This window comes from Fusarium subglutinans (assembly GCF_013396075.1).
Source record: "Fusarium subglutinans strain NRRL 66333 chromosome Unknown NRRL66333_c0000225, whole genome shotgun sequence".
NCBI lineage: Eukaryota > Fungi > Ascomycota > Sordariomycetes > Hypocreales > Nectriaceae > Fusarium > Fusarium subglutinans.
Window position 1 is genome coordinate 13,226 of NW_023502288.1, and position 26,655 is coordinate 39,880.

The 26,655-nt window shown below is 48.0% G+C and overlaps 12 protein-coding genes across 12 annotated transcripts; 2 read left to right on the forward strand and 10 right to left on the reverse strand.

Annotated features, from left to right (window-relative positions):
- Positions 1 to 157: 157 nt before the first annotated feature.
- Positions 158 to 1,260, reverse strand: FSUBG_11617 (trichothecene biosynthesis; the record flags this gene model as incomplete). The annotated part of the gene is made up of 2 exons (XM_036676318.1): positions 158 to 1,031; positions 1,091 to 1,260. The coding sequence occupies 2 exons, from the start codon at positions 1,258 to 1,260 to the stop codon at positions 158 to 160; spliced, it is 1,044 nt and encodes a 347-aa protein (XP_036532895.1).
- A 512-nt stretch (positions 1,261 to 1,772) lies between these two features.
- Positions 1,773 to 2,720, reverse strand: FSUBG_11618 (short-chain oxidoreductase; the record flags this gene model as incomplete). The annotated part of the gene is made up of 3 exons (XM_036676319.1): positions 1,773 to 2,152; positions 2,205 to 2,272; positions 2,437 to 2,720. 3 exons carry the CDS (start codon positions 2,718 to 2,720, stop codon positions 1,773 to 1,775), a joined length of 732 nt encoding a protein of 243 aa, XP_036532896.1.
- A 466-nt stretch (positions 2,721 to 3,186) lies between these two features.
- On the reverse strand, positions 3,187 to 4,772 carry FSUBG_11619 (Zn(II)Cys6 transcriptional activator; the record flags this gene model as incomplete). Its single annotated transcript, XM_036676320.1, has 3 exons — positions 3,187 to 3,934; positions 3,985 to 4,696; positions 4,763 to 4,772. The coding sequence occupies 3 exons, from the start codon at positions 4,770 to 4,772 to the stop codon at positions 3,187 to 3,189; spliced, it is 1,470 nt and encodes a 489-aa protein (XP_036532897.1).
- A 349-nt stretch (positions 4,773 to 5,121) lies between these two features.
- Positions 5,122 to 7,412, reverse strand: FSUBG_11620 (uncharacterized protein; the record flags this gene model as incomplete). The annotated part of the gene is made up of 4 exons (XM_036676322.1): positions 5,122 to 5,169; positions 5,229 to 6,302; positions 6,356 to 6,971; positions 7,117 to 7,412. 4 exons carry the CDS (start codon positions 7,410 to 7,412, stop codon positions 5,122 to 5,124), a joined length of 2,034 nt encoding a protein of 677 aa, XP_036532898.1.
- An 845-nt stretch (positions 7,413 to 8,257) lies between these two features.
- On the reverse strand, positions 8,258 to 12,043 carry FSUBG_11621 (transcription factor SEF1; the record flags this gene model as incomplete). The annotated part of the gene is made up of 9 exons (XM_036676323.1): positions 8,258 to 8,804; positions 8,852 to 9,396; positions 9,467 to 9,648; positions 10,291 to 10,327; positions 10,378 to 10,470; positions 10,530 to 10,859; positions 10,915 to 11,506; positions 11,562 to 11,605; positions 11,660 to 12,043. 9 exons carry the CDS (start codon positions 12,041 to 12,043, stop codon positions 8,258 to 8,260), a joined length of 2,754 nt encoding a protein of 917 aa, XP_036532899.1.
- Positions 12,044 to 12,818: 775 nt separating this feature from the next.
- Positions 12,819 to 14,770, reverse strand: FSUBG_11622 (transcription factor SEF1; the record flags this gene model as incomplete). Its single annotated transcript, XM_036676324.1, has 3 exons — positions 12,819 to 13,923; positions 14,003 to 14,089; positions 14,526 to 14,770. 3 exons carry the CDS (start codon positions 14,768 to 14,770, stop codon positions 12,819 to 12,821), a joined length of 1,437 nt encoding a protein of 478 aa, XP_036532900.1.
- A 923-nt stretch (positions 14,771 to 15,693) lies between these two features.
- On the forward strand, positions 15,694 to 16,698 carry FSUBG_11623 (RSB1; the record flags this gene model as incomplete). The annotated part of the gene is made up of 3 exons (XM_036676325.1): positions 15,694 to 15,889; positions 15,949 to 16,041; positions 16,109 to 16,698. The coding sequence occupies 3 exons, from the start codon at positions 15,694 to 15,696 to the stop codon at positions 16,696 to 16,698; spliced, it is 879 nt and encodes a 292-aa protein (XP_036532901.1).
- Positions 16,699 to 16,771: 73 nt separating this feature from the next.
- On the reverse strand, positions 16,772 to 18,461 carry FSUBG_11624 (multidrug resistance; the record flags this gene model as incomplete). The annotated part of the gene is made up of 2 exons (XM_036676326.1): positions 16,772 to 17,771; positions 17,824 to 18,461. The coding sequence occupies 2 exons, from the start codon at positions 18,459 to 18,461 to the stop codon at positions 16,772 to 16,774; spliced, it is 1,638 nt and encodes a 545-aa protein (XP_036532902.1).
- Positions 18,462 to 20,357: 1,896 nt separating this feature from the next.
- On the forward strand, positions 20,358 to 21,422 carry FSUBG_11625 (uncharacterized protein; the record flags this gene model as incomplete). Its single annotated transcript, XM_036676327.1, has 1 exon — positions 20,358 to 21,422. The coding sequence occupies one exon, from the start codon at positions 20,358 to 20,360 to the stop codon at positions 21,420 to 21,422; it is 1,065 nt and encodes a 354-aa protein (XP_036532903.1).
- Positions 21,423 to 21,590: 168 nt separating this feature from the next.
- On the reverse strand, positions 21,591 to 23,109 carry FSUBG_11626 (demethylmenaquinone methyltransferase; the record flags this gene model as incomplete). Its single annotated transcript, XM_036676328.1, has 5 exons — positions 21,591 to 21,745; positions 21,821 to 21,884; positions 21,939 to 22,365; positions 22,900 to 22,946; positions 23,002 to 23,109. The coding sequence occupies 5 exons, from the start codon at positions 23,107 to 23,109 to the stop codon at positions 21,591 to 21,593; spliced, it is 801 nt and encodes a 266-aa protein (XP_036532904.1).
- A 212-nt stretch (positions 23,110 to 23,321) lies between these two features.
- FSUBG_11627 (glycoside hydrolase) lies at positions 23,322 to 25,019 on the reverse strand (the record flags this gene model as incomplete). Its single annotated transcript, XM_036676329.1, has 1 exon — positions 23,322 to 25,019. One exon carries the CDS (start codon positions 25,017 to 25,019, stop codon positions 23,322 to 23,324), a length of 1,698 nt encoding a protein of 565 aa, XP_036532905.1.
- Positions 25,020 to 25,347: 328 nt separating this feature from the next.
- FSUBG_11628 (uncharacterized protein) lies at positions 25,348 to 26,574 on the reverse strand (the record flags this gene model as incomplete). Its single annotated transcript, XM_036676330.1, has 1 exon — positions 25,348 to 26,574. The coding sequence occupies one exon, from the start codon at positions 26,572 to 26,574 to the stop codon at positions 25,348 to 25,350; it is 1,227 nt and encodes a 408-aa protein (XP_036532906.1).
- Between the last annotated feature and the right edge of the window lie 81 nt (positions 26,575 to 26,655).

A 26,655-nucleotide genomic window follows, 5' to 3' on the forward strand; every position in this document is an offset into this window, starting at 1 on the left:
GAGAGAGAATGAAAAGGTAAGTCTTTATATTTTTGTTCTTACATAGATATAAGGATAAAGGGAATCAATTCCCTCTTTGTAAATAGTAATTTATTTCTCAAATTCTATAAGATAACACAGAGTAAAAGCATATCTAGCTCTTGGCTAATTGCAGTAACTAAGCTCTTAGTAGAGCTTCTACCTCTTCTGTAATATCCCTCAAGGGGAAAACTGTCCTGTTACCAGGGAGAGTTCCATTAATAGCATCGCCAAAGAACTCTGTGACAGCATAGATACTATCAGAGATCTGCACAGATGCAACGGTGAATCCGCCCTGGCTAACGTAAGGATTGGGGATAGTTCCGAGGTTCTCAGCAGACTTCCACTTTCCATTGCTGGATCTCAACACAACAGTACCGTTGACATTATCGCTGACCAAAAGAACAGTACCGGCGTAAAGCGAGGGCAGCTGCAAGCCGTCAAGATTCTGGCCCAGCGCCTTGCCATCCTTCGATGTCGGGACACGAACCGGCTTGCCCTTTGCTGCTTTGGTGTCGAATTTGTAAAGCTGACCATCCGTGTTATCAGTCACAAAGAGTGTGTCGCCTTTGCGGGAGATTCCCGAGAAGCCGTGGATGGTATGGTTGGCTGGCTCGACGAGATACCACGGGACAACCGACTTTCCATCAGCGCTGACTTTGATCAAACTGCTGGGAAAGGTGCCGAGAACATAGGTGTTACCAGCATCGTCGCTTTCGCTGTCTTGGAAACCGCCATATACACCATTGGTCGCCTTGGTCAGATTCGCTCGCCACAGTAAAGAGTTGTCTACAAGGTCGAACTTGACGAGCTCGTTGTCGCCCTGGATATTCTGGCCAGCGGTATCGAAAGCAGCGCCGGCGTCGATGATAACAGAGAGTCGGTCCAGGGTGTCGACGCGTACGCCGCTTGCATGGAGCAGAGGGTTGCCGCTGAGCCCAGGCGCTTTGAAAGTATGGACTATCTCTCCACGATAGGGGTCCCAGGCAACAGCAGTCGCATTGTACAATACGCTATAATAAAGGTCAGGATTTTACCCGCGATGTCGAGTAACGCTCATGAGTATACTAACCTTGTGTACAAAAGACAACGTCGTGTATCGAAATCAACGTTTTCGGGATACAATTGATAAGCATTGATCGTCTTGTTGCCAGAAATTGATGGACAAGTGCAAGGTCGAGGAATTGAGATTGCCAGGCTAGCCTGAACGGCCAAGCCGAGGAGAGAAATCTTGGACTGCATGGTGATTGTTGGACTTGTGTTTCGTTGATCCAAGATGCTCGATGAATTATGATTGAGGATGTTGGTGGTGAGCTGTTTTGGAGACGGAATGCAGCATCATACTTATACATGCCAAGTCTGCAGGGTTTGTTTAAATTTTCAATGTAACATGATGTAAAAGCAACCCCAATTGCTATGAGGTATGTTTCGTCATGCTTGCGGCTTTGCCGTCATTGGATTGAACCTTATTATGACAAAGATATCTGGTGGGATAGCAATGCAACTGAGCAAAGTCGCGAGCTTGGACCCCAGCATCAGAGGAACAAGCCGTAAATTGAGACCCATTGAGTGGGATATTCAGTGGGATACGGCACTTCAGATCCCCATTCCATGGATTTGAGTTTTTGTTGCACGTGATATCCCACTCGATATCCCACTCGGCTCCATCACATGGAAATAAGAACATGCATGATTGCGAATATTCAAGGCGAATAATATTCAATTACTTTAAGTAATTGCTCTCAGTATACCCACTAGTAGTCAGTGTCTGTTATAATAGAGTCCCACTCCTGCAATGTCTCCAAAAGATCCTTGACTTTAGCCCCAATTTCTTCTACCGCATCTTTCCCAACAGGAAGACGAAACGGGATGCTTTTCCCTTGTGCACAGCCCTCTTGTCTGACCAAGTCAAGCACAATGGCGACGAAATTTTCTGGGTTTCCAGGCTGCTTCAAATCTCCGACATGAAGGTGATTGCGATGAATCTCAGAGGTTGATTCATAATCGGGAATTTGACTCTGCTTTGACTGAAGGTGACCCGTTGACAAGAGAGTTGTTCGAAAACGACCAGGTTCCATCAAAAGCGTGCGAAGACCGAGAGCCTTGGTTTCGTTATGCAGACTTTCAACAACACCTGATTTTATGTTAGACAGGTAGACCCTCATAGACATAATTTTGAAGCTTACCTTCAAGAGCAAACTTTGATCCCGCATAAGCTCCAGTAAACTGGTGCCCAACCCAGCCAGATAAGGAACTAATAAATACCATAGTTCCTGATTTTCTGGCTCTCATATGCGGAAGCACTGCACGCGTAACTTTGATTGGTCCGAAGACATTGGTTTCGAAGGAGGAAACAAATTCATCATAACTAGGCTTGTTAGCAAGGTCGGCAATGCCATTAGTTCGTAAAAGTAATACCTGAGATCTTCCCAAGAGCCAGCAGCTACAAAACCAGCATTGTTAACCAACACATCGATGCGCCCATATATGGCAAAGGCCTTGGCAATGGTTTGATCAATGCTGTCTTGCGAGTCTGTGACATCTAGCTCAAGGACAGCTGCTCCTTGACTTGCAAGTGGTTCAATCCTTGCACTGTTTCGGGCAGTTGCGATGACCTTGTCGCCTCGGGAGAGGATCTGGTGCACAAACTCTGTGCCAAAACCAGAGGAGCAGCCAGTGACAAGCCAAACGAGCTGGGACATGTTGATGAATAGAGCAAATCTTGATGATGAACGACTAAAGATAATAAGTTTCAAGGGCTGTTGAAAGAAAGAACAAGTGTGAGATATCCTGAAGATAAATAGAATGAGGAAGACATGACGGGAGTTATTGCACTTTTTATAATAAATTGAGGATCTTTGAGTAGAGAATTTGGCGCTTTGTTGCTTTGGCGTGTTTTTAGGTCAACCAGCCAAAGAGTGGACCAGATGCGGGAATGCCAGCGTTGGGGCGGGCAGAGCGGAGGCGGGGTTCGAGTTTGCTGTAGACCTCAGGGTAAGCAGAGCGGGCAGAGCGGGAATGCGACGTCGTTGCGGACAGACAGAAAAACACTAGTGAGCCGCCTGACCTTCTATCGGCCCTGTTGCTCTTGTAATGATGTCAGTCTCAAGACCTATTCCCCTCCAAATAAGAGAGATATTCGTCTGCGTAAGATTGATCAGCGCCACGTCAACTTCGGACTTGACAGGGTGAGTCAGGCTTACCGCAAACAGCCCACTCGGACTTCAGCACTTGGAGTGCTTGGGTGATGGCTTCTAAACCAGCCACCATGTCCGCGTCGTTGTTCTCCTTGACAAACCACGCGCACTCTGTCGCTGCATGATACAGGCAGCTAGCCAAGACGGGCGAGTATCTCGGCCCCTTGGATTGTTGCTGACTCGCCGAAACTATTTGCCTCGCCATCTGCGGTATTGTCTTGGACACGATGTGTTGAATGCTCGCCAGAGCTATCTGTTGCATCTCCACCTCAGCAGCTAATCTCTCGCGTGTCGTGCTGAAGCTGGGCTCGTTGCATGCATATTCATTGTACAGAAGCAGTCGGGCCAAACTGCACAGTGATAACGCCGAGTGCAAGCTTCCATGTGCCGTCGTGATGTCACAGTCATTGCTCATGATGCCCTGATCTAACGCTGTCAAGACAATGTGTAGCTGCAAGGCCTCGGCAGTAACCTCGACGGGTGCAGCGTCTTTTTCTCTGGCCTTTATGTGACGAAGAACTTTGCCAAAAATGTGAACAGCCTGGCATACTCTTGCAAATTGCCCCAAGGATGAGGGCGAGTGGAAGTTTCGCGTGAATAGTGCCTCATTGAAACCTATTCGTCCATTTGTCCAGTCATCGTCGTTGCAAGGCAGAAGATCATTCGTGGTCGGATCGGGAGCAGCCATCAAGAGTCGAGGAGAGCCGGCAACAATAACTCTAGTAATAATCAACGGTTAAATCCTCATCAAACATATATCTGGACCTACCTGTCAAGCAGTACAATCGCCCACCAAGTCCGTCTCTGTTCTTCGCATAAGGTCCATGTTTCCGGTTCCACGAACAGTTGTTGTGCATCCTTTTGGCTGTGAAGTCCAACCATGGTAGCCAATCGTACAGCTTGCCCTATTGTTAAGTATGCGGCAGGATAGATACAATGGCCAAGCTCATACAAGGCTACCAAGGCGAGAGTCTGTATCAGTCGAATGTTGATGACTCCTCCACTCTCAGCGATAACGCTGCCATACTTTGCCTTTAAGTATGAAGGGTTACTTTGCGGTAGCATGGTATGCTCATCATTCTGATTAATGAGTGCCTGAAGAGCCAAGAAGACCAGAACATCAATACCGCCCCGATTTGAGTCTCCTAGAGCTTCTGCATCTTGTCTGAGGCGCTTGATGCTGAGCATGGGGAGCCAGTGGTGGATGGTATTCTCGTAGTGTTCTATCAAAGAGTCGAATGCACCAGCAGCCTCAAAGCGTCTTTGTTGTTCAAGAAAAACTGGGCCATCGTGTATTATCAATATGTCTCTTGATATAGGCTGGAATGAATCGGAGTCCAAGAAGTATAGGGATGGGAACTTGTTTGTTCGGTGCAGGTCTAGTTCGGCAGTCGGATCTGTGCGGTCTTGACCCCCCCAGCCCTTCGTGGAGGTTCTCAAGCTCGAAATAGCCTGTTGTGTTCCATAGTTGCATGCTTTACCTAGTCGGGTACACTAAACAGAGATCTGAGACTTGTGTGCTTGAGCGGACATAGGTTAGTACTTACCAGACGACATGATGGGGTATCTTTTGAGCATCTACGCTTGAGGCGTCTATCAGCCAGTTAGTTGTTGTGATTTAGAAGGCTGATCAGCTGGGAAGGCTTCAACGAAGACATACCTACATGCCTCGCACGATGTGAAAGCATTGGCTGGCGGCATATCCCAAAAGCGGGAATTATCCCAGAGCAAGAGTTGTTAGTAGTGGAATGCGAAGGCGGTGCGGGGTTTGTAAAAACATGTGTAGGTATGATTGGCCGAGGTTGATACTACGGAGAGCCATAAGGCCAATATGTGTAAATTTGGACATGTGCTCTTATTTCCTATACTTTTGCTAAGGGTTTAGACTACTACCAGTATAACTAGTTTAGATCTTAATTATCTCGAGGTTCCGCCCGATTCCGTCCGACTTAACCTAGAAGAACATGTCTTATCGCGACAGAGCTCGAACAGATTTCTCTTCTTTCCACATACTAAACATTCGAACTTTGGAGGCGATACTGGTGGCGGAACACCCCGAAACGAAAATATTCTTGGCATGGGTGATGGCGATGGGCCTGCCGGTCTCAGACCTATTGCTGGACCTTCTGGTGATAGAATTGGTCCTGGGATTTGTGCAGACCCGTCGTCGGTCGGTGTAAAGATGGTTGAAGATGCAGCTGATGGTGAGGCCAGAGGGGTCACCTCGCTGTCCACAGTATTTGTATGTTCATCTCCAGATGTAGTACTCCATCCAGGGTCGCTTTCGGGATCACTTCCGGGATCACTTTCGACCACTGGCCTCACATAGCTGCTCTGGCTTTCTGGTGGGTCGAATAACGAAGAAAATAGTGGTTTCTTCCCTACTCTTGACCCTGCGTCGGGAGTTCTAGGTTTTTGACCTGAACCGCCACTGATGCTTACAGCACGCGCCTCACACGTAGTTGGGCGTGGAGAAGGTACTTGAGGGTTCAATCGTGTACTTCGTCGCAATCCTCCCGTTGGAGTTGAAGAAGTGGAATCGTTGCTCACAGGCCTATGAGACTGAGAGTCTACATAGTCATCATCCTTAGGGTCTCCGACATTGATTGTCGTGGCTTGACTTGGTTCTTGGGTCTGTCCGTCTGTTGTGTCTGTCCTTACGTTGGATGAGCATGGGCACGAATATGCTCCAATCTTCTCGGCAACAATGCGATCCAACTCTTGAGTAAGCGTCTGACGCTCGACAGCGCATATCTGTTGAACGAGGACGCCCATCAACATCGGTGTGAGGCGCTGGTGCAGACTGTCGTCAAGCTCGAAGCTTGACTGACGATCTAGAACACCTTGGACTAGCGGGAGCGCACTCCCTGAAAGTTCCATTGCCTGTTGGCGGCGTGCCAATGCTGTAGTCGCACTTGTAGGGCCTAAGCCACCTGTGGAGTGAACAAACCTCCACTGATCAATATATGTCGTTATTAGAGGTTTGTATACACGCGTCGCCCAAGTATACGCATTTTCAAGGATAAGCCGAAACTTTACAATATCCTGGGGAATAGTCATATCACCCTTCCAGATACATTTCATCATCTAACAAAAACGGTCAGTAAATACAAGTGCAAGTTGCTGGGCTGCAAACTTACATAGGCTTGACTGCGTTTCTCCCATCTTGAAGACCAAGAATATTTACCCCCATAGAGTACCATACAGTCTTTGGCAAGATATGTTATCCAAACCTTGACCTTAGGTCCGACAGTGGTTACAACTGGGATCGGAGGAACATGTGCCTCATCGGGAAGCTCGATAGTATACCTTGCTGCAATCTGATTCAGCTTGATAGCACTTGCGCTACCGTTGGCTGCTTGGCAACACACGGTCTCCTCTAATTGTTGACGTTCAAAAAGCCCATATTTTTCCTTCTTATACTCAACAAGAAGCCACGGATAACATTTGAGATCCTTTTCGCGGGGCTCCTTATTAAAGACACGAAATGGAGTAGGTCGAAGACCGTTTTCATGAAGCATTTTGAGGTTAGACCATGAGAATGACTCCACAAGGGATGGCGTTGGTGCTTTATGCCACTCCCGAGCTCTGTGGTCGGTAATTCCAGGTATATAGGAGTTGGCACTAAGATGGTACATTGGAAGATAGAATGCGTAGTCGGGTTTGGGGCATTTTACAGTCTCAAACCGGTGGGCTGTTGAATCGTCGACCTCGTCACCTTTTCCATTGAAGGTTTCCCACAAAGCGTCGGCGTCGCTGATCATTTTCTTATAAGCATCTATCTTCCAGATTTCTTTTTACGATACTTACAATACGACCGTATCGTAGTAATACTTGTATCGTGAAACTCTTATAGGCCACATATCAGTAACGTGCCTTAAGATGCGAATTTTGCACTGACCTGCGTGAGTCTTTTGGCGACCCTGAGGCCGTTTGGACAAGTGGGTCAAAGAAGTTTCTTCGAAAGAAATCTTCCCAATCACTCTCAGAGTACCCGCCTTCAGAGTATCTCTTAGCCTCATGCTGCGTGGCAGCATCTTCTTCAGAAGTTACGTCGAAGTCTTGACATGTGAAGTCTAGCATTGACTGTCGGAGGGCTTCGACATGGGGCGGGAATGGGGCCCATGGAATCGTTGTCCGGATAGAGTCATCGAAGAAGAAGCCCTTCTTATTTAACTCGCCACGGTCCCAAGACATCTTCAAAGTACGATTTAGGAAGAGGGTAGACAGTGATGCATTTTATTGGGGAAGAGGTTGAAATTGTTGGTTGACGACTTTCTCTGGTATATATATGCACGACGAGGTTCCATCTGTTGGTTGTGATATCTACATCCCTGCTTGGCGTGTCTCAGAATGCTTGTCTAATGGTCAGCCCACCTCGCCAAGCTGGAGATCAACTCAGATATTAGTGCTGCGCTGCAGTGGGAATTTCGAAGAATTCGAGATGCACACATTGGATCCTGAATTGATATCATCTTCATAATACATTTTATCTTCAGATGGCTCGAAGTTGATGCTGTAGATCAATCATCTCTGCAAATGACCTTGAATTTTCCTCGCCGAGGCTCCCGGGAACTTAAGCTCATAATGGATTCAGCTGAAACCAGGATAACCCAGCAAACGAATCAGAGACCACCGGTTCTTCGAGACTAAGCCTTAATTGTAAGGTCCGGGTAATCGGACGCCCTTCCCGAGTTTAGCGTCTCTAGTTGCTTTCGCCTTGAGTCTTGAAAATCTGTAAAGGAAATTACACATCCTTGAAAGATGCCAGGGTAGCTCGGGTAACTTCTTCCTGAAGTTGATTCAGAGGTCCAGGTGCAAGCCACATGTGCAAGACAGCACAATCACGCAATTCAGGCTGGTCGTAACTGATCTGGGATTGCTCAAATTTGGAAAAAGACGTGTTGCGAGCGAATCTTGTGCAACCTGGTCTTCTATATTTGGCCCTAATTATGTCGGTAATACGCTAACTAGCATTATGAACGATATCTTCTCTTAATTTTTTATTTATTCTTCAAATCTTCCTATTTTTCAACCTATAGTTATTTCTTAAAAAGCTTGATGGGAAACTTTGTGCCCATCAACTCGTATGCTGCAGGGTTGGGATGTAAACCATCGCCAGAGTCATACTGAGGGAGTAGCTTATCTCCACTTCCAATCAAAGACGCAAAGTCGACGGTATGGTCAAAAGTCCCGTTTTTCAGGATCCAGTCGTTGATCGTGACCCGAGTGACTTCTCTCTCGGGAGCGTAGTACTGGTTTCCAAGCATCTGTGTGATGGTTGCTCCGATGGCAGTCATACCCGCGCTCTTGACATCCTTCACGATTTGTTTATATGCAGAAACGAGACCCTCTTTAATCCGCTTCTGGGTAGCATCGTCGGTGGCGGATGGTCCGATATCGTTAACACCCTCGAAAACAACGACAAACTTGGCGCCGGGTTGCTCCAAGGCATCTCGCTTGTATCGTTGGAGCAGGATAGGTCCTAGACCGCCTGAGAGGATAGCATTGCCACCTGCTGCCATGTTGTTCACAGCGACATTAGTCATGCCAGATTCCTGCAAATGAGACGCAAGTGCATCGGACCATCTGGAGATTGTAAGCAAAGATACTGAAGCTTTGGGAACTGTACTTACCGATCGTTGGTGTCGTCTGTACTGCCTCGGCCATCGGTGATGCTGTCTCCTAGGAGTACAACAGCGAAATGGTCCTTGGGGGCCCACGAGTCAATTCCGTTTGCAAAATACCAATGTTTGGTGCTTCCCTCGGATACAGATGCAGCGTTGACATGGTTGCCCTTTTGCATCCAAGAGGTCGTTCGACTGCCTGGATGTCCAGTAATCTTGTTTCCAAGCTGACCCTTCTCAGTGTAGACAGACAATGCGAGGTTGGACAGAGGCTTCAGCTTGAAGTCAATGGGATCGGAGTAAACGATCTCTCCTGCTGGGACAGAAACGGACTTCTTGCCCTTGAACTTGAGCTGCTTCGTGGTCTTAGTATCGATTTGACCGACGCCTGCCTTTCCAGCGACAGGTAGAGCGATTGACGCGGCTGTGATGGGCAAGTCTGTTTTGCCAAAGATGTTGGAAAACCGAATACGGATCTTGTCAGCTCCAATTGACATGTGAAATGTTTGGCGGAGAGTAGTGTTTTCGAATTGAGCTGCAGCATCTGCTCCTCCCTGTCGTAGTTATTGATTAGTTTCCGAGGGTTTTGAAAGATAGTCTCAATATTATCTGGAGAGAACACACAAATGGAGCTGGGGCCAAGTTTGCAGGCTCAACTTCCTGAGGCATTGACGCCCATGTGCCTACCCAGTGACGCTTATCATTGCCATTGGGTAATGCCGAACCTGAGAAAACCAGGCAGGCTACTAGAAGAGCCTTTGTTTTGATGCCGTCAAACATATCGGTAGTCAAGTCCTCAGTTGCCACTAAGAGCAAAGACAACTGGTTACGAGAAATCAGTTCTCAAACGATATCACGATGGTCTTATACAGTCATGGCAATAGGTTACGGCAGAAAGTGTTATTAGGCTAAACCAGGGATCAGCACTTGAAACTCTATTTTGCCGGTACGGGCCCATAGCAGTGCACTCCAATTGATGGAGTTGGTGCCTCCGAAATACCGTATGGAGCTTGGCCTAATATGCTTATCCAGTTAAGCACCCACCAGTCTCCACTGAACATCATGTCAAACTGATCGTCCATGGATCGCTTCTGGAGAAACACTACCGCACCAATAAGAAGTATCAATGAGGTCGCAATATCTCATGATGTCTGGGGAGAATGCAGGACCCCAGAAAGTTCCACTCTAAACTGTCCTACCCGGGGACCTTGGCATGAGCTCGATCTCAGGAAAATCTGTTGACGACGATAGTAGAGAGAATGTTGATGTGAAAGGGTGCCAAGGAGAAGAAGCTTTACTACAAGAACAATCGCTGCCCAAAGTTGGGATTGAAGACCGCAATGATCTGAATTCAACAGCGAGAATAACGAGAAGCGTGATCACAATCCAGAAAATAATAAAAATCCACCACTTATAAAACGATTCAGGCAAAATGCCTGCTTGCATACTGAATATGCCAGTAACAGCCGTGAGCGGTAGAAAGACCTACTGAAAGTTAGCATTTTACCCTAGAGAAACAAATTGCATAGACCTACCAAGCCAATGCCAGTCCAATATCTAGTCATCTCAGTCCCTGCTTGCTGCCGGGCCGTGACTTCATTATCCTCCATGACAATCTGCATTTCAAGCTGCTTTTGTAAGCCTTTCCGCGTGGTCTCGCCTCCTCTCGTCGTCTCTCCTCACATACCTTTCGAGCAAGCCCTGCGCACAAGTCTCTTTGCTCCTCAGCGCGTCGTTGAAGGTCTCGCAATGCATCGATGTGATCTTCAATCATGGTCACTACCTTGACTGATGGGATTGGGCTCTTCTTAGAATCAGACTTCAGTATGTCTGAGAGGTACGCAAGATCTCTCCGACTGAACCTGTCCCAAACCTCAATGGCCTTGCAGATAGAGTGGATAGTTTGTGGTAGAAATCTGTTTGCTTCGTTGAGGACTCGTTGCGTCAACTTCTTCTGGGCCATCGTCCCAATGATGCCCTCGCCAAAAGAAGCTGTCATGTCTCCTTCATCCTGTGTCTATATACAAGTAAGTGCTCCATTCATGGTGCTTTTCATACCCGGGGTCAATTACATATGGCTCTAATCTTAGGAACAATCTCGCGACCAGGTTGTGCATAGCATGCCTGACTTGTTTGAGTCGACACTCGTAGACGATGAGGAAATACTCTCTCGGAGTCCAGATAGGGAGATTTGCATCAAACAAGCCCCCTGTTAAGGGATCTGGTTTGACGCCATGCTGTTCATCTTGCGCAAGCGGTTTGTTTCCTTGGTAGTAAGTATCAACAAACTGATATGCGACCCAGGAGTCCTCATCTATACCTGCTATGAGACAGGAGACTTGAGTTTCATAGATATGAACCTGCGGCTCATTTCCATTTCCATCGCCCAGTTTGAGGTAATAGGGCTGTCGACTTTGGCGTAGAGGCTTCCCGTTCCGTTTCTTCCTAGAGTCGTGGAACTGTGTGCCGCCTTCACACCAGACGTAGTATTGCAAATGGAATTCGAGTCCAAAGATGAGTGGTCCCCGCATTGGTCGATGGATACCTAGTGATGTTCTGGACCCCAGGTATTTATAAAAGAAGTCTGCTAGAAACGTGGCCTGAACGCTGGAAGCAGTTGAAGCTAACGCCACAATCACCCAGCAGTCTGGGTTAGCCACATAGCTAGGTATGATTATCAGCAGATGCAAAAGTCGTATGATGATGGAAAATGCCTCACAGTAGTCGCCTCGCAGCATCAGTCTCACCAATGCATCCATATCGCTATAATTGTCACGGTAAGTCAAAATCGCAATTGATAAGATTGTATTAGCCTACCCTTTTTCCAAGCTCTTGTAATAGCTGCGAGGAACTTAAAGGCCCACGGTCACGACGCATGTGACCACCTGGTGGCTCAGAATGATGCATTCGTCGACAGCGATCATCAAGAAGAGCCATAGGCCGAGTTACACTAGGATCAGTTCCACTTAGCAAATAGTCCATACTGCATGACTTGCACAGAGGCTCAAGCTCCAACATTTGGTATGTGCTAGGCCCAAGGAACGCTTCCATGCCGCCAGATGCCGAAAGAAACCTTTGAATTAGATCGTAGACGCTCGAGAAGGTCGCTACAGCAGGTGTGTTTTCTGCTGGATATTTTTGAATTTGCCGGTCGAAGAACTCTTGGTTCCATGCATAGGCTGATGAGTTTATACTGGCCATATTGACACTGTCTATTGGCACATCCATGCCAAATAATTCCGAGATTTAAGAGTATGTACAGCCTAGGCAACGACGATGAAGGCAACTTGGGCACTCCGGGTTGTTATTGATACTCTGCCAGCCACAGCAGCAGTTACACTAGCGAGAGTCAGGTATGTCGACAGTAAGCGATCGATTGTAGACTCACACATTGCCACTGGGAAATAACTTCTCGAATCGGAAGTGGCACTTCAGGTTGCTGTTAATAGGTCAGTGATATTGCATCAAAGTGAAGAACAGGAGGTATACCATTATAATATTCCCGTCATCCCGGGTAGTTTTTAGGTGTCGCGCGGTTGTAGGATGAAGAGATGCGGAGGACAGAGCAAAACTCTTTTGAAGTGTCCGGGAGCACATGGTGGCTGCGATGCAGTGAGAAATTCAGGGCTGTATTATTATAATGAGGAGCAATGTTAAGGCGGGCGGTGGTGGCGATGTCGATGATCTTTGACAATTGATGCGTGATTTGCACTTCTGCCTAATGCATCAGCTGTCAAATTACAATTGGTGTGACTACCTACCCCTCTTTAGTTGCATTCCTCTGATAATTTGTTCCAAGCTTGTATATATTGGTAGAAGTGCACATAACCAGTATACCCTCTTAAATGCTAAACATCATCTATCGGCTGCCTGAATATCTTCCTGGTATCACATGACCCAGGTCGCGCTCAAAGACGCTCGATAAAAGTTTTCATAACAGACTGAGATATATGATATACTTGGCATATAAAAGAGGTTACAAATTTCCGAAGCCTGGGTCCTGCAGGGCGTCGTACATGAGAGACGAGTCAGTGCTCATGATATACTCATAGGGATCCATGAAGTCGAAGTCAAACAAATCCCCAAGCCCTGTCACCCCTGCCCCGCCTTGTATGTTTGAAAAGGCTTCTGCAGATTGACTCTGCCCTATCAGTCCGGCATTTGAACTGGCATCTCCGCCTGCCCGCTGTTCCGTGCCATGGAGAGGCGTGTCGGCTTGAGACATACCAGTTTCATTTCTCGGGCGGGACTTGCGCCTCTGCGTACATTGTTTTTGAAAGTGTACAGACCGCAGTACGGCATCAAACATGACCGATGCCCCTAAGCGACCAGTGACAAGAAGACCTCTTGGGAGTAGTGGTTTGGCGTCAATTTCGCCACCGTCTGTCGTTACATAAGAGCGCGCAACTTCTATCAAACGCTGGATAATCTCGCCAGCGCGTGTTCGATCTGGATGCAGCGGTTCTATTCTACAAATTGCGTATGCATCTGCAAGACGCGACATAGCGAGGGTTATATTCTGCGGTGTAAGACTCGAATGTGAGAGAAGAACCCGGAAAATAAATGTCGCGGCATAGAAAAGGTAGCTGATTTGGGTCTTTGGCCAGAACGCTACACTGCATGTAATCTTATCCGTGCTTTGAGTGGGCTTGTCACGGATTTGCTGAAGTATGTCTGATATCATTGTTGAAGCAGACATCAATCCTCTGATCAGTGCTGCGTCCCGATTATAGATGGCCTGAAGAGTAATGACAGACTCTGTAGCGGGTGGCAATAGAAGTGTCATGGCATACAAGTACAGCTTTGCGCCTTGAAAAGTGAGTTCTGTCTCGGGATTCCAGGAGTGCTGACCTGAGCTCTTCAGCAGCTCCAAGTCATTGGTGCTGCTTTGGATCTTGGAAAAGTGCAGGGCGGAGTCTGTAATCATGTCGAGCTTCGCTATAGAAGTCATGGTGAGCTGGCGGATTTCTAATACCGTGTGATAGGACGCGTCCAGAAGACTTGATGCTCGTTCGCGAGCACGGGATACACTTTTCAGGTAGTATCCAGATGAAAACAGGGATGGGAACCCCAGGAACTCACTAAGACTGTGACAGTATTGATGTGTAAGTAACGGACGCCGCGGAACTTGAGCAGGAAAGTACCCGAAAGCAAACATACCGGGTGTTTATATCGAAGCAGGCAAGCCAGGTGGTATCTTTCACAGTTGCATCTATGTCAGGCAGGGCGCGACGGCTGGCATTCCTCCTTATCTGTGCGTTAAGGAGCGGGTTGGTAGGCAGGTGGCAATTGAGCTGCATGGCAGAGTTGACGACAAGCCCTATATATCCCCAGGATGGGTCCTGCCAAAAGCGAAGCTTGGGGACTGGCCACAAACAAAGACAAAGCAGGGCATGCATTATTTCGATAGTTAGTGGAGCACGGAGATAGGACCCCGAGAGCATGACCTCGTGCTCTGTTACAATGGAAGGGTATATATGTGCATATTTAGTATGCATTTGTGACGAGCATAGGATAATGGTCCAAAAAAGGTATGGAGAGGATTGTGAGTACTCGATTAGAGATGTGCGTATTGGCCTCAAGAACCTGGCGTGTGGACGGTAATAAATATCGAAGCTGGCCTTCGGTTTAGTTTGGTGTTTCAACAAGCTCAAATATGCCGGCAGGGGGCATTGATACTTACTGGTGGAATAAATCCAGAGCTACTGTGTTGTTCAGGTTCAGACTTCCGAGCTGGTAACTAGAGGGTATGTCGACCCTTTTCAGTTGTAGCCATGGCTCAGCGTCCCCAGTACATCCGCCGACACTGGCTGCAGCAATATCTTGAGCAGCGCCGATAGGGGCAGTGGAATATTGAGAGTCGGTATGAGAGGACGGACTAGAGGTTCGCGTGTAGACCGAGGAGGGCATGGACGGGTCTTGTGACATGGTCGATGGGTTCGTGTGAGGATTCGGTTCCGCGCTGCTTGATCCCCCAGAAAGCGGCTGCTGAGTGTCAATGCAGTTGGTGATGGCCTCCACGATGCTGCGAGTATTAGTATTCAAGTCGTCATCAAGGACGGTGATTGGTCTTAAAGCCCGCAGGACCATTACTAACTTTCTTGTTGGAATTCTTTTGAAATTCGAGTCAAACCGACATTGTAGCCCGCGCTTACTGCACCTTGTACACGAAACTCCGGCGGATTTGTGGCGTGCATCACAAGCCAGCTTAGCCTGTCGACATGCAGTGCAGCTCTTTGCGCGGCTGGGTTTTGAATGCATAGCCAAATTGAAGGGCTCAAGCAGAAGCTAACGGTTAAACCCGAACTGGCTGACAGCTTTGCCAGCAACAGACTGCGATAACAGGAACAGAAATGTGGTGTAGATGGCGTTGGCTCTTCATCCAAGACCTCGACCAAAGTCCGAAATGCGAAATTCGCAGTTCAGGAGATGAACTCCGGAGAAATGCGGGGCTGATAAGTTGGTGCTTACGGCCTGCTTGTGGGCTGTGGCCAGTGAGTCGTCAGATCTGGCTGCTTTGTCAGCCACGCACCTACAAGATAAGGCGATGGCTTGCGTGGAATTGGAGTTCTGCGTCTACAAGGATTCCTAAGGCCCATGGCCCTGCCAGAATGTCGCACTTTGCGCGGCTTTGAACGCAAGAGCGTTTATCAAGTGGGTATCAAAGAGCGAACTTCGCAGTTGCGGATATACCATTTGTGGTCTCGTCGACAGGAGGGAGGGACCCCAGTTTGTTGGCCAACGGTTTCCATCACAATGGCGATTATATAAAGATGCAGCTAGCGCCCGGCTCTTAGATCTCATCACAGACTCAGTCGTTTTCCCGGACTCCTGACTCACACCAACGCAACATGTCATCAGAACAAGACCTACGCAATGGCTGCCACGCCTTGATAACGGGCGTCCATACTTCATATGGCTACGTTCCATCCACTGCTGCGGGAATTGTGTTTTGTATCTTGTTCGGTCTCTCTACAATTGTACACATAATTCAGCTTGGTTGGTCCAAGATCTGGTGGTGCAGCGTCTTTGTTGTTGGTGGACTAGGTATGTTCTTAACCCCTATGTCTATAGCTACGACCTTCGTTAACTAATGGGCATAATAGTTGAAATTATTGGCTGGGCTGGCCGGGCTTGGTCCTCTCAATGCCCATACAACTCGACTGCTTTCCTCATGCAGATCTCGACGCTGATCATTGGTATGCACTCTGATTTTGATCTGGTCACTCCCTCTTAAGTATGAACTTAAGGACTAATCATTGGTAGCCCCTGTTTTCTACACTGCTGGTGTTTATATTATTCTTGGCCGCTTGATCCAGGTCTTCGGCCGCGACTGCTCCATTCTTCGACCGAGCCTATATCTGTGGATATTTTGTACTTGCGACGTGATCTCCTTGGTTGTCCAGGCAATCGGTGGCGGTTTGGCCTCGGCGGCAGTGAACAAAGTCGACGGCAACACCGAGCCAGGTGCAAACACCATGGTTGCAGGAATTGTCTTCCAATTGGCTTCTATGAGCGTCTTTGTTATTCTTGCAATCGACTTTCTGATCCGGTCCACTAGACGAGGCATGTTAAAATCCGGAAAGCAGTCCTCCATTCCTATACTAAGTGCCATGACGCTGTCATTACTGTGTATCTATATAAGGAGCATATACCGCACTATAGAGCTTGTACAGGGCTGGCACGGACACCTTATCACGCATGAGCAGTACTTTATTGCGCTCGATGGGGCCATGATGGTCATCGCCGTTGGGGTTTTTAACTTTGTACACCCTGCGTCCTTCTTGCCTCGATCATCAGTAGAGGACAATGGGGAGTGGTTGGAGATAACTCGAGGATCTAAAGCGAGAAAATAGAGCTTACGCATATATTACTTAGCTTTCGAGAGGTAGTTTTTGGCATTACACTAGCTTAATATATAAACTTTTATTAGGTACTGACTCTATTCCTTCTCCATTTCTCTGCCATTCGCCATTGAACCCAGACAAGTGGCGAGAACACAACAGCAATACCTGTGAGCACGAGGAATGCGTTGCGAATCTTGAGTTTGGCGATCATAGGCTGTATCACGCTGACGCCCACAGCCCCAAGGAGGCAACGGCACAGATTATTCGTTGCTGTCGCGCCCGCCGAGTTATCCGGGAAGCAGTCTACCAATATCGTCGAGTTGATATTGAAGATGGCTGTTGCAGTAGATACAATGATAAATTGCAGACCCAGGGAGGCTACCAGGTTCCCAGCAAAGTGTCTCCTAAGGTCGTTGAATTCGTAGCTGGGCCCGTACAGCGCCATTGAAACGATGAAAATAACGCTGAAATAAGGCACCAGTGACAGTCGGGCACGCTCAATGGGAAAGTCGTGTTGGGACTTGACATTGACGGTAGCAAGTCCATGCTCCTCTTTATATCGAGTCTCGGCGCGTTTGAAAGCTCGATCCATCAGTCTACCAGTGCATACCGATCCGAACACACATCCGATTCCATTTGGAAGAAAGCAGAGGCCGACTTGCCATTGTGTAAGGTCCGGAAAAGTCTTGAGTAACACTGTGGTGGTTGAGGACGTGACCATACTCCAGATGGTGTATACAAGTGCACCCCAGGAAAGGAGAACTAGGATATCCATTCTAAGGATATAAGTCAATGGCTCAATGATTGTCCTCCAAGACAGCTTCTCCAGCTTTGGTGCTGGCGGTACGGGTGCATTACGCCATTCCTTAGGTGGTTTGAAGTAGTAGGACCAGGGTTTGTAAAGACCTCGGAGAGGAACATCGCCATTACCTGCTATCCTCCTCTGTGTTTCTGGCAGAAATAACAATATTCCCAAGAGGACCAAGGCACAAAAGACAAACAGGAACCAGAAGATGCTTCTGAATCCCCAGGCACTATTCAGCAGTCCGCCGATGACAGGACCCATGGCTTGGCCAATCATTCTGTGTCACACCTGTTATTCAAAGGTCTCTTTAACTTTAGGGATATGCATACCTTATTCCGGCGTTGGTCCCCATGAAACCTGCTCTCTCATTGGGTTCTGCTATATCGGCAATCACACCAGTGCTGATGCTAATTGTTGCAGCCGATCCAGCGGCCTGCAATCCTCGCAAGACCACGAGCATGGCCAGGTTGGACGTGAAAGCTAGCGACACATTTGCAGCGAGGTAGACTGCGAGGGCGATAACGAATGCGATTCGACGACCACGCGCGTCTGAGATAGAGCCATATAGCGAAGGCGCTATTCCTTGAACAATCATATACACGGTGATAGTGAAGCCAATGTCCGTGGCACTGACCCCAAGGTCTTTGGATATTGTATTGATTGCCGGGAAGTAAATGTTGGATGACAAGGTGGAAAAAGCTCCACCTATAGAGACCATGTACACAGTCATCCACTTTCTGTGCTTTGAGAAGATATGATGTGGTCGTTCGGGTGCTTCAGTAGTCTGTGGAGGTACTTCTCGTTCCCTGTCATCTCCTGTGTATAGCTGGAGCTCGACGTCTGTTCCAGACTCAGAGCGAGCGACAGTCGGTGTTAGTGTGCCATCATTCGGGGTATAAGTGGGTGATGAAGATGCTGGCGTCGGAGGAAAGGGTCTCATGCTTTCATCAAGTTGGCGGTGATCCATTGTCTTGGACTTGGACTTGGATGGAATATTATTTAGTAGAGGTGGACATTTACCAACTGGTAAATGAATTAATGTCTTCTATTATATAACTCGAGTTAGGACCCTGGTAATAAAGCGGGATTGAATGATGAAGCGATACGCGCTCTCTCGCACTCTCGCAGTAATTTATCTCAGCTCACCCTTGTGCATGGTTGATTGGATCGCGTACGGGAAGATGTTGATCACTATCCACTAAAACCATCTACACAGCATTGCCATTCTGTATGCACGTGCCCGTCCGCCACGATTCATTGAGGTACAGTCTCGAGTATGGCTGAACACAAGACGCGTCACGAGCACGGTGCAACCCAGTCTTAGATATTCAGGGGCTTCCTAGGGGCAATGAGACACCTCCAACGTCAGACAAACAGTCCAACATGACTTGCAATAGACTCAGATTGTGCATACACCATATTGAACTTCATAAGTCCATGCCTGCTAGCAAGAGGTAAATCCTACCTAAATCAGTTGAACCCCCTCTCCTTAGCATGACCGAGATCTCCGTAGCACAGCCACGTTTTAATGTGAGACAGAGTTTACTGATAAGTTGAGAGACTTACGTATTCATGAGCATCATAGCACGATAGTAACCCCGGGATATGCATAGTTTGGCTTTACCGAGCCGTCCCGGAGATCACCGTTCCCGACCAGAAAGCCTGTAAGAGACCATGATTGAGAATGTGGCTTTATGTTAACCTATGAGTCTGGACAGAAGGCTCGCTTTAATTACTGCAGTACAACGCCCAGTTAATCATGCTTTCAGTGACTACGTAAGAAATTCGTTCTCCTGGAGCGCATCAAGCATCCAACGCTCAAGAAGCTTATATATTAGTCTATTATTTGAATGCAATCAAGATTTCTAGTGCACTCCATAACAGGGCAAGGCTATCGGAAAGTACTAAGCACCTGAATCATACTGTGTGTTATACGAATATAGAAACCGACCCGTAAGCTTATCAATAAGCCAAGTTGATGCTTATTGACCATTGGTCTCTGAATTGGATCTGCAACTGTTGCCAAGACCGCGTAAGCTCTGACAGGGCGGGCGTTTTTAAGGTGCGGAAGACTAGCCTTGAAACAAAATAACCCTACGAACTATACCATTATCGGCTAGAGACCGCAAACTCTAGAGCGGTATCTCGGCAATTCGGCACAGATGGGCGTCGATCCCCACCCCCGGCAAGTCAATTGGTATACGGGAGCCCGCATACACTAGACGTCAACTAATATTAGTGATGACATCCAGTATCTCTTGGAGGACTGAGAGCGCTTACGCGGCCTCGGCGCAGCATGTTACATCTTATATTTGTCTATGCAGTAGCCATGGACTCCCTTGGTCTATCTCGTCTGTCCCTCCGATACGTTACACGTGGGACAGCACTTGATTGATGTTCCAACCAGAAAGAAAAGTCGGACAACAACAGATTGGTGGAGCCTGCAGCCGATAACAAACTGTAAATCGGGATCATGAAGGGTAATTATACCACACGACATGACTTGGAGTCATCTGTCGAGTACGTGAATGATGACAGCCCATTGGGTAGAGGATACGACAATTCAACCGGCTGGCCTGAGCCTCTATATGTCAATGTCTCCGTGCCAAGACGACGAGACTTGCATTTCAAAGGCTTGGGAGCATCGACGCTCCCTCGTCTTAGAATCATTCACTTTCGAAGAAAGCTTCGGAGAGCCTTTTGCTTGTTGATTATTGGCTACCTCTCCATGACGTGAGTTCTGCAATTCCCTTGGCGCACTCGGACTAGACTCTAGAGAATCATACTAATCAGAGAACTCGGTACGGGTAGTGGCCTACTCCATATTTTGGGAGATACCTTGCATCATTACTTTCCGGACCAAATGGACCTGATCGTTCACCCATGGATCGACGCTGCCGCAGCAACAATTGGCGTTGGGCACTGGTTATCCGACTCAACACGGACCACGCAACCTGTGCGTTGCCATTCTCATAACGACTATTTGAGAAACGCTCCACTTCCCGACGCCATTTCTGCGGGCTGTCCAAGTGTCGAAGCCGATGTGTGGAACGAAGACGATGACCTGTATGTGGCCCATCGTCATTTCCAGCTGGAGACCAACCATACGCTGGAAAGCTTGTATCTCAACCCTCTTCTCGGTATTTTCGACCGTCAGAGAGACACCTTCCCATGTGAACGAGGAATACCTTGTCACTCCCTCTCGACTGCTAACGAGCCTATGGCTGGAGTTTTCGAAGCCGATCCGGATCGACCGCTGGTCGTCCTCATCGATTTCAAAACAGAAGCAAACGCAACCTGGGAGACACTTCAAGGACAACTCGAGCCACTTCGACGCAGAAACCTGCTTACTTATTTCAACGGCACAGCTATTGTACCTGGCCCTGTTGTGATTGTTGGCACGGGAAATACACCATTTGACAAAATAACAGCAAATAGCACCTACCGTGATGTCTTTTATGATGCACCATTAGATCTATTAGCTGATACGTCTCAAATTTGGCCGAATCCAAACAGAGCACAGGTTCAAAACTCTGAACTGCCGGATAACTGTATCGAGCAAGGAGTATTACCGAGCAACATTGAACGAAGACAAGCAAGGACATACAACGCAGAAGGAAGCAAGATCTCAGAGAAATACAACTCTCAAAATAGCTACTACGCTTCTACCCATTTCAAAAAAGCAGTTGGGCACGTTTGGGGTTCGCGACTGTCGCAAGAGCAGTTACAGCGCATTCGGGCCCAGATTCGTGGTGCCCATCGATTAGGTCTCAAGGCCAGGTATTTCAGTGTGCCAGCATGGCCTATTGGACTGAGGAATCATATTTGGCATATTCTGACACGGGAGGGCGTGGATGTTCTCAGTGTTGATGACCTACGACAGGCAACTACGTGGGACTGGAGAAAGAAGAAGGGTCTGTTCTTCTAGCCCGTGTTCATTGGTAAGTTCACTATTTAGTTCAAAGCTACCTGAGGATACTGGGCAGTAGCTAGACATAACTCGGGGATTGGCATTGAGACAGTGAAAGGAATAGTATGTATGTTGAGTCAATATCAAGAGGCGTCTTTTAGAGATATAAAGCAAAGTATCATGGTCTTACGGTGATGATGGCTTACGTCCATATACATATCGAACCCTCATGTATGTGTGGATCCTAGGGTTCTTGATGGCTTTGCGAATGCTCATCAGGAACAGCTGGTATTCGTCCTTAGGCCACTTCAGCACATCGTTCCACATCATAGTAGTATAGCCTAGGGGAAAGTGTTAGCTGATCAATAAGCGAAAAGCAAGAGGTCTCAACTTGCCTTCTATATCATTTTCTAAACAAGCGCGAACAAATCTCCCAACCTCGGCGAGCTTGGGATCTTTCGGCCAATCTCCGACAGGAATCTGTTTGCTTGTTAATAAATTACCACTTTATAGGCAACGTCTTGCAGCAGTCACCTTGTAGTCAACAGTCGTGATGTCCTCAAAGCCAGCGTCTTTGAAGCCTTGAACCTGTTGATCATAAACAAAGAAAGGATTTCCGAGAATCTTGGCTCCTTCTTCAAACAGCTTCTTATATATCTTGAGGTTTGGCTCTTTGTCGATAGTACCGTCATCACAACGAAACTCGACATCAGCTTCAGCGGATTGGACCCAGCCTCCAGGAACACAGCAGCGGTAGGCCTCAGAGAACAGGGCAGACCAGTCTTTGATAGCACCGAAAATGTAACGGATATGAATGAAGTCGAACTCATCAGGACCCCATGTCCAACTGAGGGCTGCGTCGTCTATTTCGAAGCGAACGTTTGGTGGAACCCATTCTGGCTGACATGGGGATAGGTCGGTACCAACAATCTCGACATTCGGATGACGGTCAGCAAATTCACTAGATTAGTCAGTAGGAGGTTTCGGTAGGGAGCAAAATTGCACGTACATGGCCCAGATACCTGATACCGCTTGTCAATAATGTATGAGAGGAATAAATAGGTTTGAATGGCTTACCAGTCCCAGTGCCTACGTCAAGCACTTTCTGACGAAGCACCAAGCGGTCAGTAAAACAATCGTCATAGACATGCTTGGATCGGCGATACAAACTTTAATATCATCTGCTTGCAGAGGAGGCAGAAACAGCTTGTCGTCCAGCAAGATAGTCAAATAGTGGTGACTGCGAAAGATCAGACCTGGGATGATAGTTTCCAGTAACAAAGGCCATACGTCAAGTCCACAGACTCTAGCTGTTGGTCATCATTGGGCAAGAAGTAGTTGGTGGTGAATTTATCACTGTGATAAGTGCGGCCTTGACTGCGACGATATTCGAGGATACTGGCCGAGACTGAAGCAGTCGAGCTTTCTCTACCCCGTCAAGTTGGACAAATTAGCATTTAGTCACTTTTTGACATATTTCAAAGGTACAACTAACGCGTCTGCACCAAGAGTAGAATCGGCATCGTCTTCAACCTCGTCGTCCTACAAAACAGATAAATTCATGACCGAACCTTGATGAGGTATTTTATCAACGTACGTGCTCGTCATTGGCAGCGATGAGCTCTGTCTGTTGTGGCGCTGAGACTACGGTGGGCGATGATGGTATTTCCGCCGGATTTGGCGATTGCGCTGTTTGGTCTGCCATGGTGACTAGAATAAATTTCAAGTTGAGTGCCTTGGTCAATTATTTGTCTCCATTAACCTTGAGGTGGATGAGAATGAGGGGCGATCTGAGCAGCATGGGTCTGCACCACGTGATATACAAGGGAGTTCGACAAGATGTTACGGAATTGGTATTACTGTGGATGCTACTGCTACTGTAATCTCGGCTAACTACCCAGTGAATCAATGTTGTGATTATCTGTCATCTTCATCCTCGGCAATCCAATAGGCCTCCACCTCAGCAATACAAGTACTCGCTCCAGGCGTAACAGCAATAGGAAAGCCGCCATAATCGGGATCATCATTGGGCATCATCATGAATTCGCCGTGCCTCGTCTCATCTCCATTTAAGATCCTCAATGTCTGTAGGCTCCCATTCTCATCAACCTCCTTCTCCTCGCCCCAGAGAATCCCGCCAAATGTTGCATCCTTGCGAGCTGCTTTGAATCGTGCGTGAAAGCCCCGGCCGACAAGGAGGAACTTGGAGTTACCCATGTGAATAATCATTCCAGCACCAGGACCAGGCTTTCCAAAGACGAAGCAGCGCTCAACAATGACTTTGATGTCGCCGAATGTGCGAGTCCACTGCTCCGGCTTCTTCTCGCTTGGCTCTTCGTCAAAAAAGAAGCCAAAACGATCTTCGGGTGCAGCATCCAGGAGAAATTGCTTAGTCTGGTCGAGAAGCTTGAACTCACGTCCAATGATGTCAGAGCCAGTATCAATGCCAAAGGGACTAGCCCCAAGAGCACCGTAAGTCGCGTAGGATAACCAGACGCGTCTTGCTCCATATTCATCACGTCGCTGTTCCGGGATAAAGAGAGTGTTTCCCTGTTCTGTGTAATTGCGGCAGACAGTTTCGTAGTCATGGAAGTAAAGATCCGGTGCTAGTAGGTCCAGAGAAGGCGTGTTAAATCGCCAGATATCCAAAACATGCGGGCAAGGACCTCCGGATGGGTAAATTCCAGGCTTGTCACCGCCACCAACCACAACTGGCGCGCCTCCGCCAAAGTCCAGCTCCGACTGCCCTTCAATGTTGAGCCATGTGTTTGTGTACAGAGGGATAGGATACTCGGCCTTTCCTGCAGCAGCGACTCGTCCCACGTAAGAGGAGATTAAATGCGCCATAAAGGCCTCATCGGCTGCTGTTCCAGACCCAAAGAGGGATTCCCATGAATGAGTACCTGATGAGGAAACGCTTGAGATCCGTTTCTTGAATCTGGAGTGGGTATCGACGCGGCTCAGATATTGTAGGAGATCACTTGGAATGGGTTCAGCAAAGGCTCTATTGGCGCGGTTCGATCGATCCCGAGAATCGCCGAGCACTCCGGTCTCATTCTGAACCTGGACCATCAAGACAGTCTGATGATGTGAATCAACCTCTTCAAGATGCCGTAAAAGGGCAGCGAAAGCTCGAGAGTCAGCCTCACACGCAGCGTTGCATAGAGGAGTGATCATCTCGAGTGTCCTTTTGACGCCACCAGCTTCAAGAACTTGAACGCGGGGAAACCGCTTGGGATCTCTCTTGACCCATCCTGGGGCATATGTTGAAAGTCCATTCTTGTATGTACCAAACCAGAGCAGAACGAGGTGCATGTCATGCTCTCTGGCGCCTTTCAGAACCAAATCAAGTTCACTGAAGTCAAAGTGGCCCTCCTTGGGCTCGATCATTTCCCATGTCACTGAACCAAGCAATGTGTTGATATGATCGGATTTCATTTTTGGCCAAACCTCACTCATAAACTTGGCGGAGCTAAGCGATGAGTTGTGAAGCTCGCCAGGAAGCATCAGGAATGGCTTCCCTTTGACAATAAGCTGCACTGAACCCTTGTCAGATCGCCCGAGATGAGGGTAGGCATGTTGGGCTGGTACTGTTGAGATTTGTGTGGCAGTCATGATTATTGAGCCTAAAATGATGAAAACCAGGAAGTTAATAGAGATAAAATTGATGGCAATATCGAATCGTAGATGGTTCAAATACCTTCTGTATTTCCCGAACTGCATAAGCAGGAGTGCAGGGTTGGTGGATCATGCGTTCTAGTGCGGGGAGCTTGATCCAAGCTTGCAGGGATACTCGGACTTACTCCGCATTAACCCGGGAGAAACTGGCCCAAATCTCGGCGAATAGTTGCAGTTTATGGGTTGAGGGGCAAAGCCTTCCCAAGCTGGGTAGCATTGACTCAGTTCTGACGTTAATGATCTGATGTCTGTCTGGGTATTCAAGTCACGTATCTACCCTCAATGGCGGAGTGTCGAGAACACCAATTCCCTGCCAACAGTCTAGATCATCCAGCTTCCGAAGTAATCGCTGCAGTTTAATTCTCGCATCTCCTATCTCCACTTCCCCCACGCCACTCCCCAACTGTTCAAGGTAGGCTGCTCCAATGTCCCGAATCTTGGGGACGAGGCTGCTGCCGTTGGCATCAAAGACAGCGCGGGGAAGATGGTACAGGATCTCTAATAGGTCATCTACGATTTTCTGGTGGTCTTCTGCGCTTTTGTCTGTCGGACCGAACTTCTGAAGAATGTTGGAGCGGATATTGAGGCTCGTCACAAATAAATTGGCGATTTGGACATCATGCCCTTCTGTAACGTTAGCGGGACGGGACAGACCACCACGCCATCGCAGCTCGGGCGGGAGATTATCCAGAACCTGTTGAATCTTTCCAAGATATCTCGTGATAGTTACCTGTGGTTCCATACCCTCGGGAACTTGCTGCACCTCTTGCCAGATGAGGAACAAGTCGCTTAACGAGTTTAGCCCTGGGACGTAAGTGGTGTCATCTCCGTGCCAAGGTGGCTCGTGGCAGCTCTTTGCAGTCCTTGGCTCTATCTGGTTATCTGAAAGAGGGAGTGGTCTTGGAAAGGTCTCGATGCGATCTTGACTGAGCAAACTGATGGGTAGTCTTCCGAAAATATCCGCACTACTGTGATATGTGACTTGATTAGCGCTGCTCGGCTTACCCACTCCCAGTGCCGCAACATACCATGCGCTAGCAAATAATAACCATATGAGTCTTCTCAACAGCTGCTGTTCAGCCTCATCATGCTCATGTATCCGATAATATGCCAGGTACCTAGCCCCTGCAGCAGCCTCGCTCAAGGCGTGATAGGCGCGCATGCTGCTTAACCCTGATTTCGTAGTGGCGCTCATGGCTGTCCCGATATTGTACAAGGCGATGCACCTGTCCATACTAAAGGAGTCCCGGGTAAATTGACTCTTGAGTAGTCCGTGAGCATCAAGGAAGTCAACACAATAATCTACAGTCACTGGTCCATAGTCACCCCGCGGTAGTGTCGCTTTGGTAGCTGCGCATACGCTAATGACGAGCCCACAGAACTCGGCGTCAACGTCAGCTACTCCTTGCTGAAGACGCTGAAGGAACCGACGACGGAGTAAGATCGGAGCTAGGGGGTGGATCAAATTGAACCAGTCCCCTAGCAATCGCATAATGATCGGCTCCGAGGCAAACGCGGAAAGCCATTTGCTACTGGGCCCAGAGCAGGTACAAGTCGCGGAAAGGTTCATATG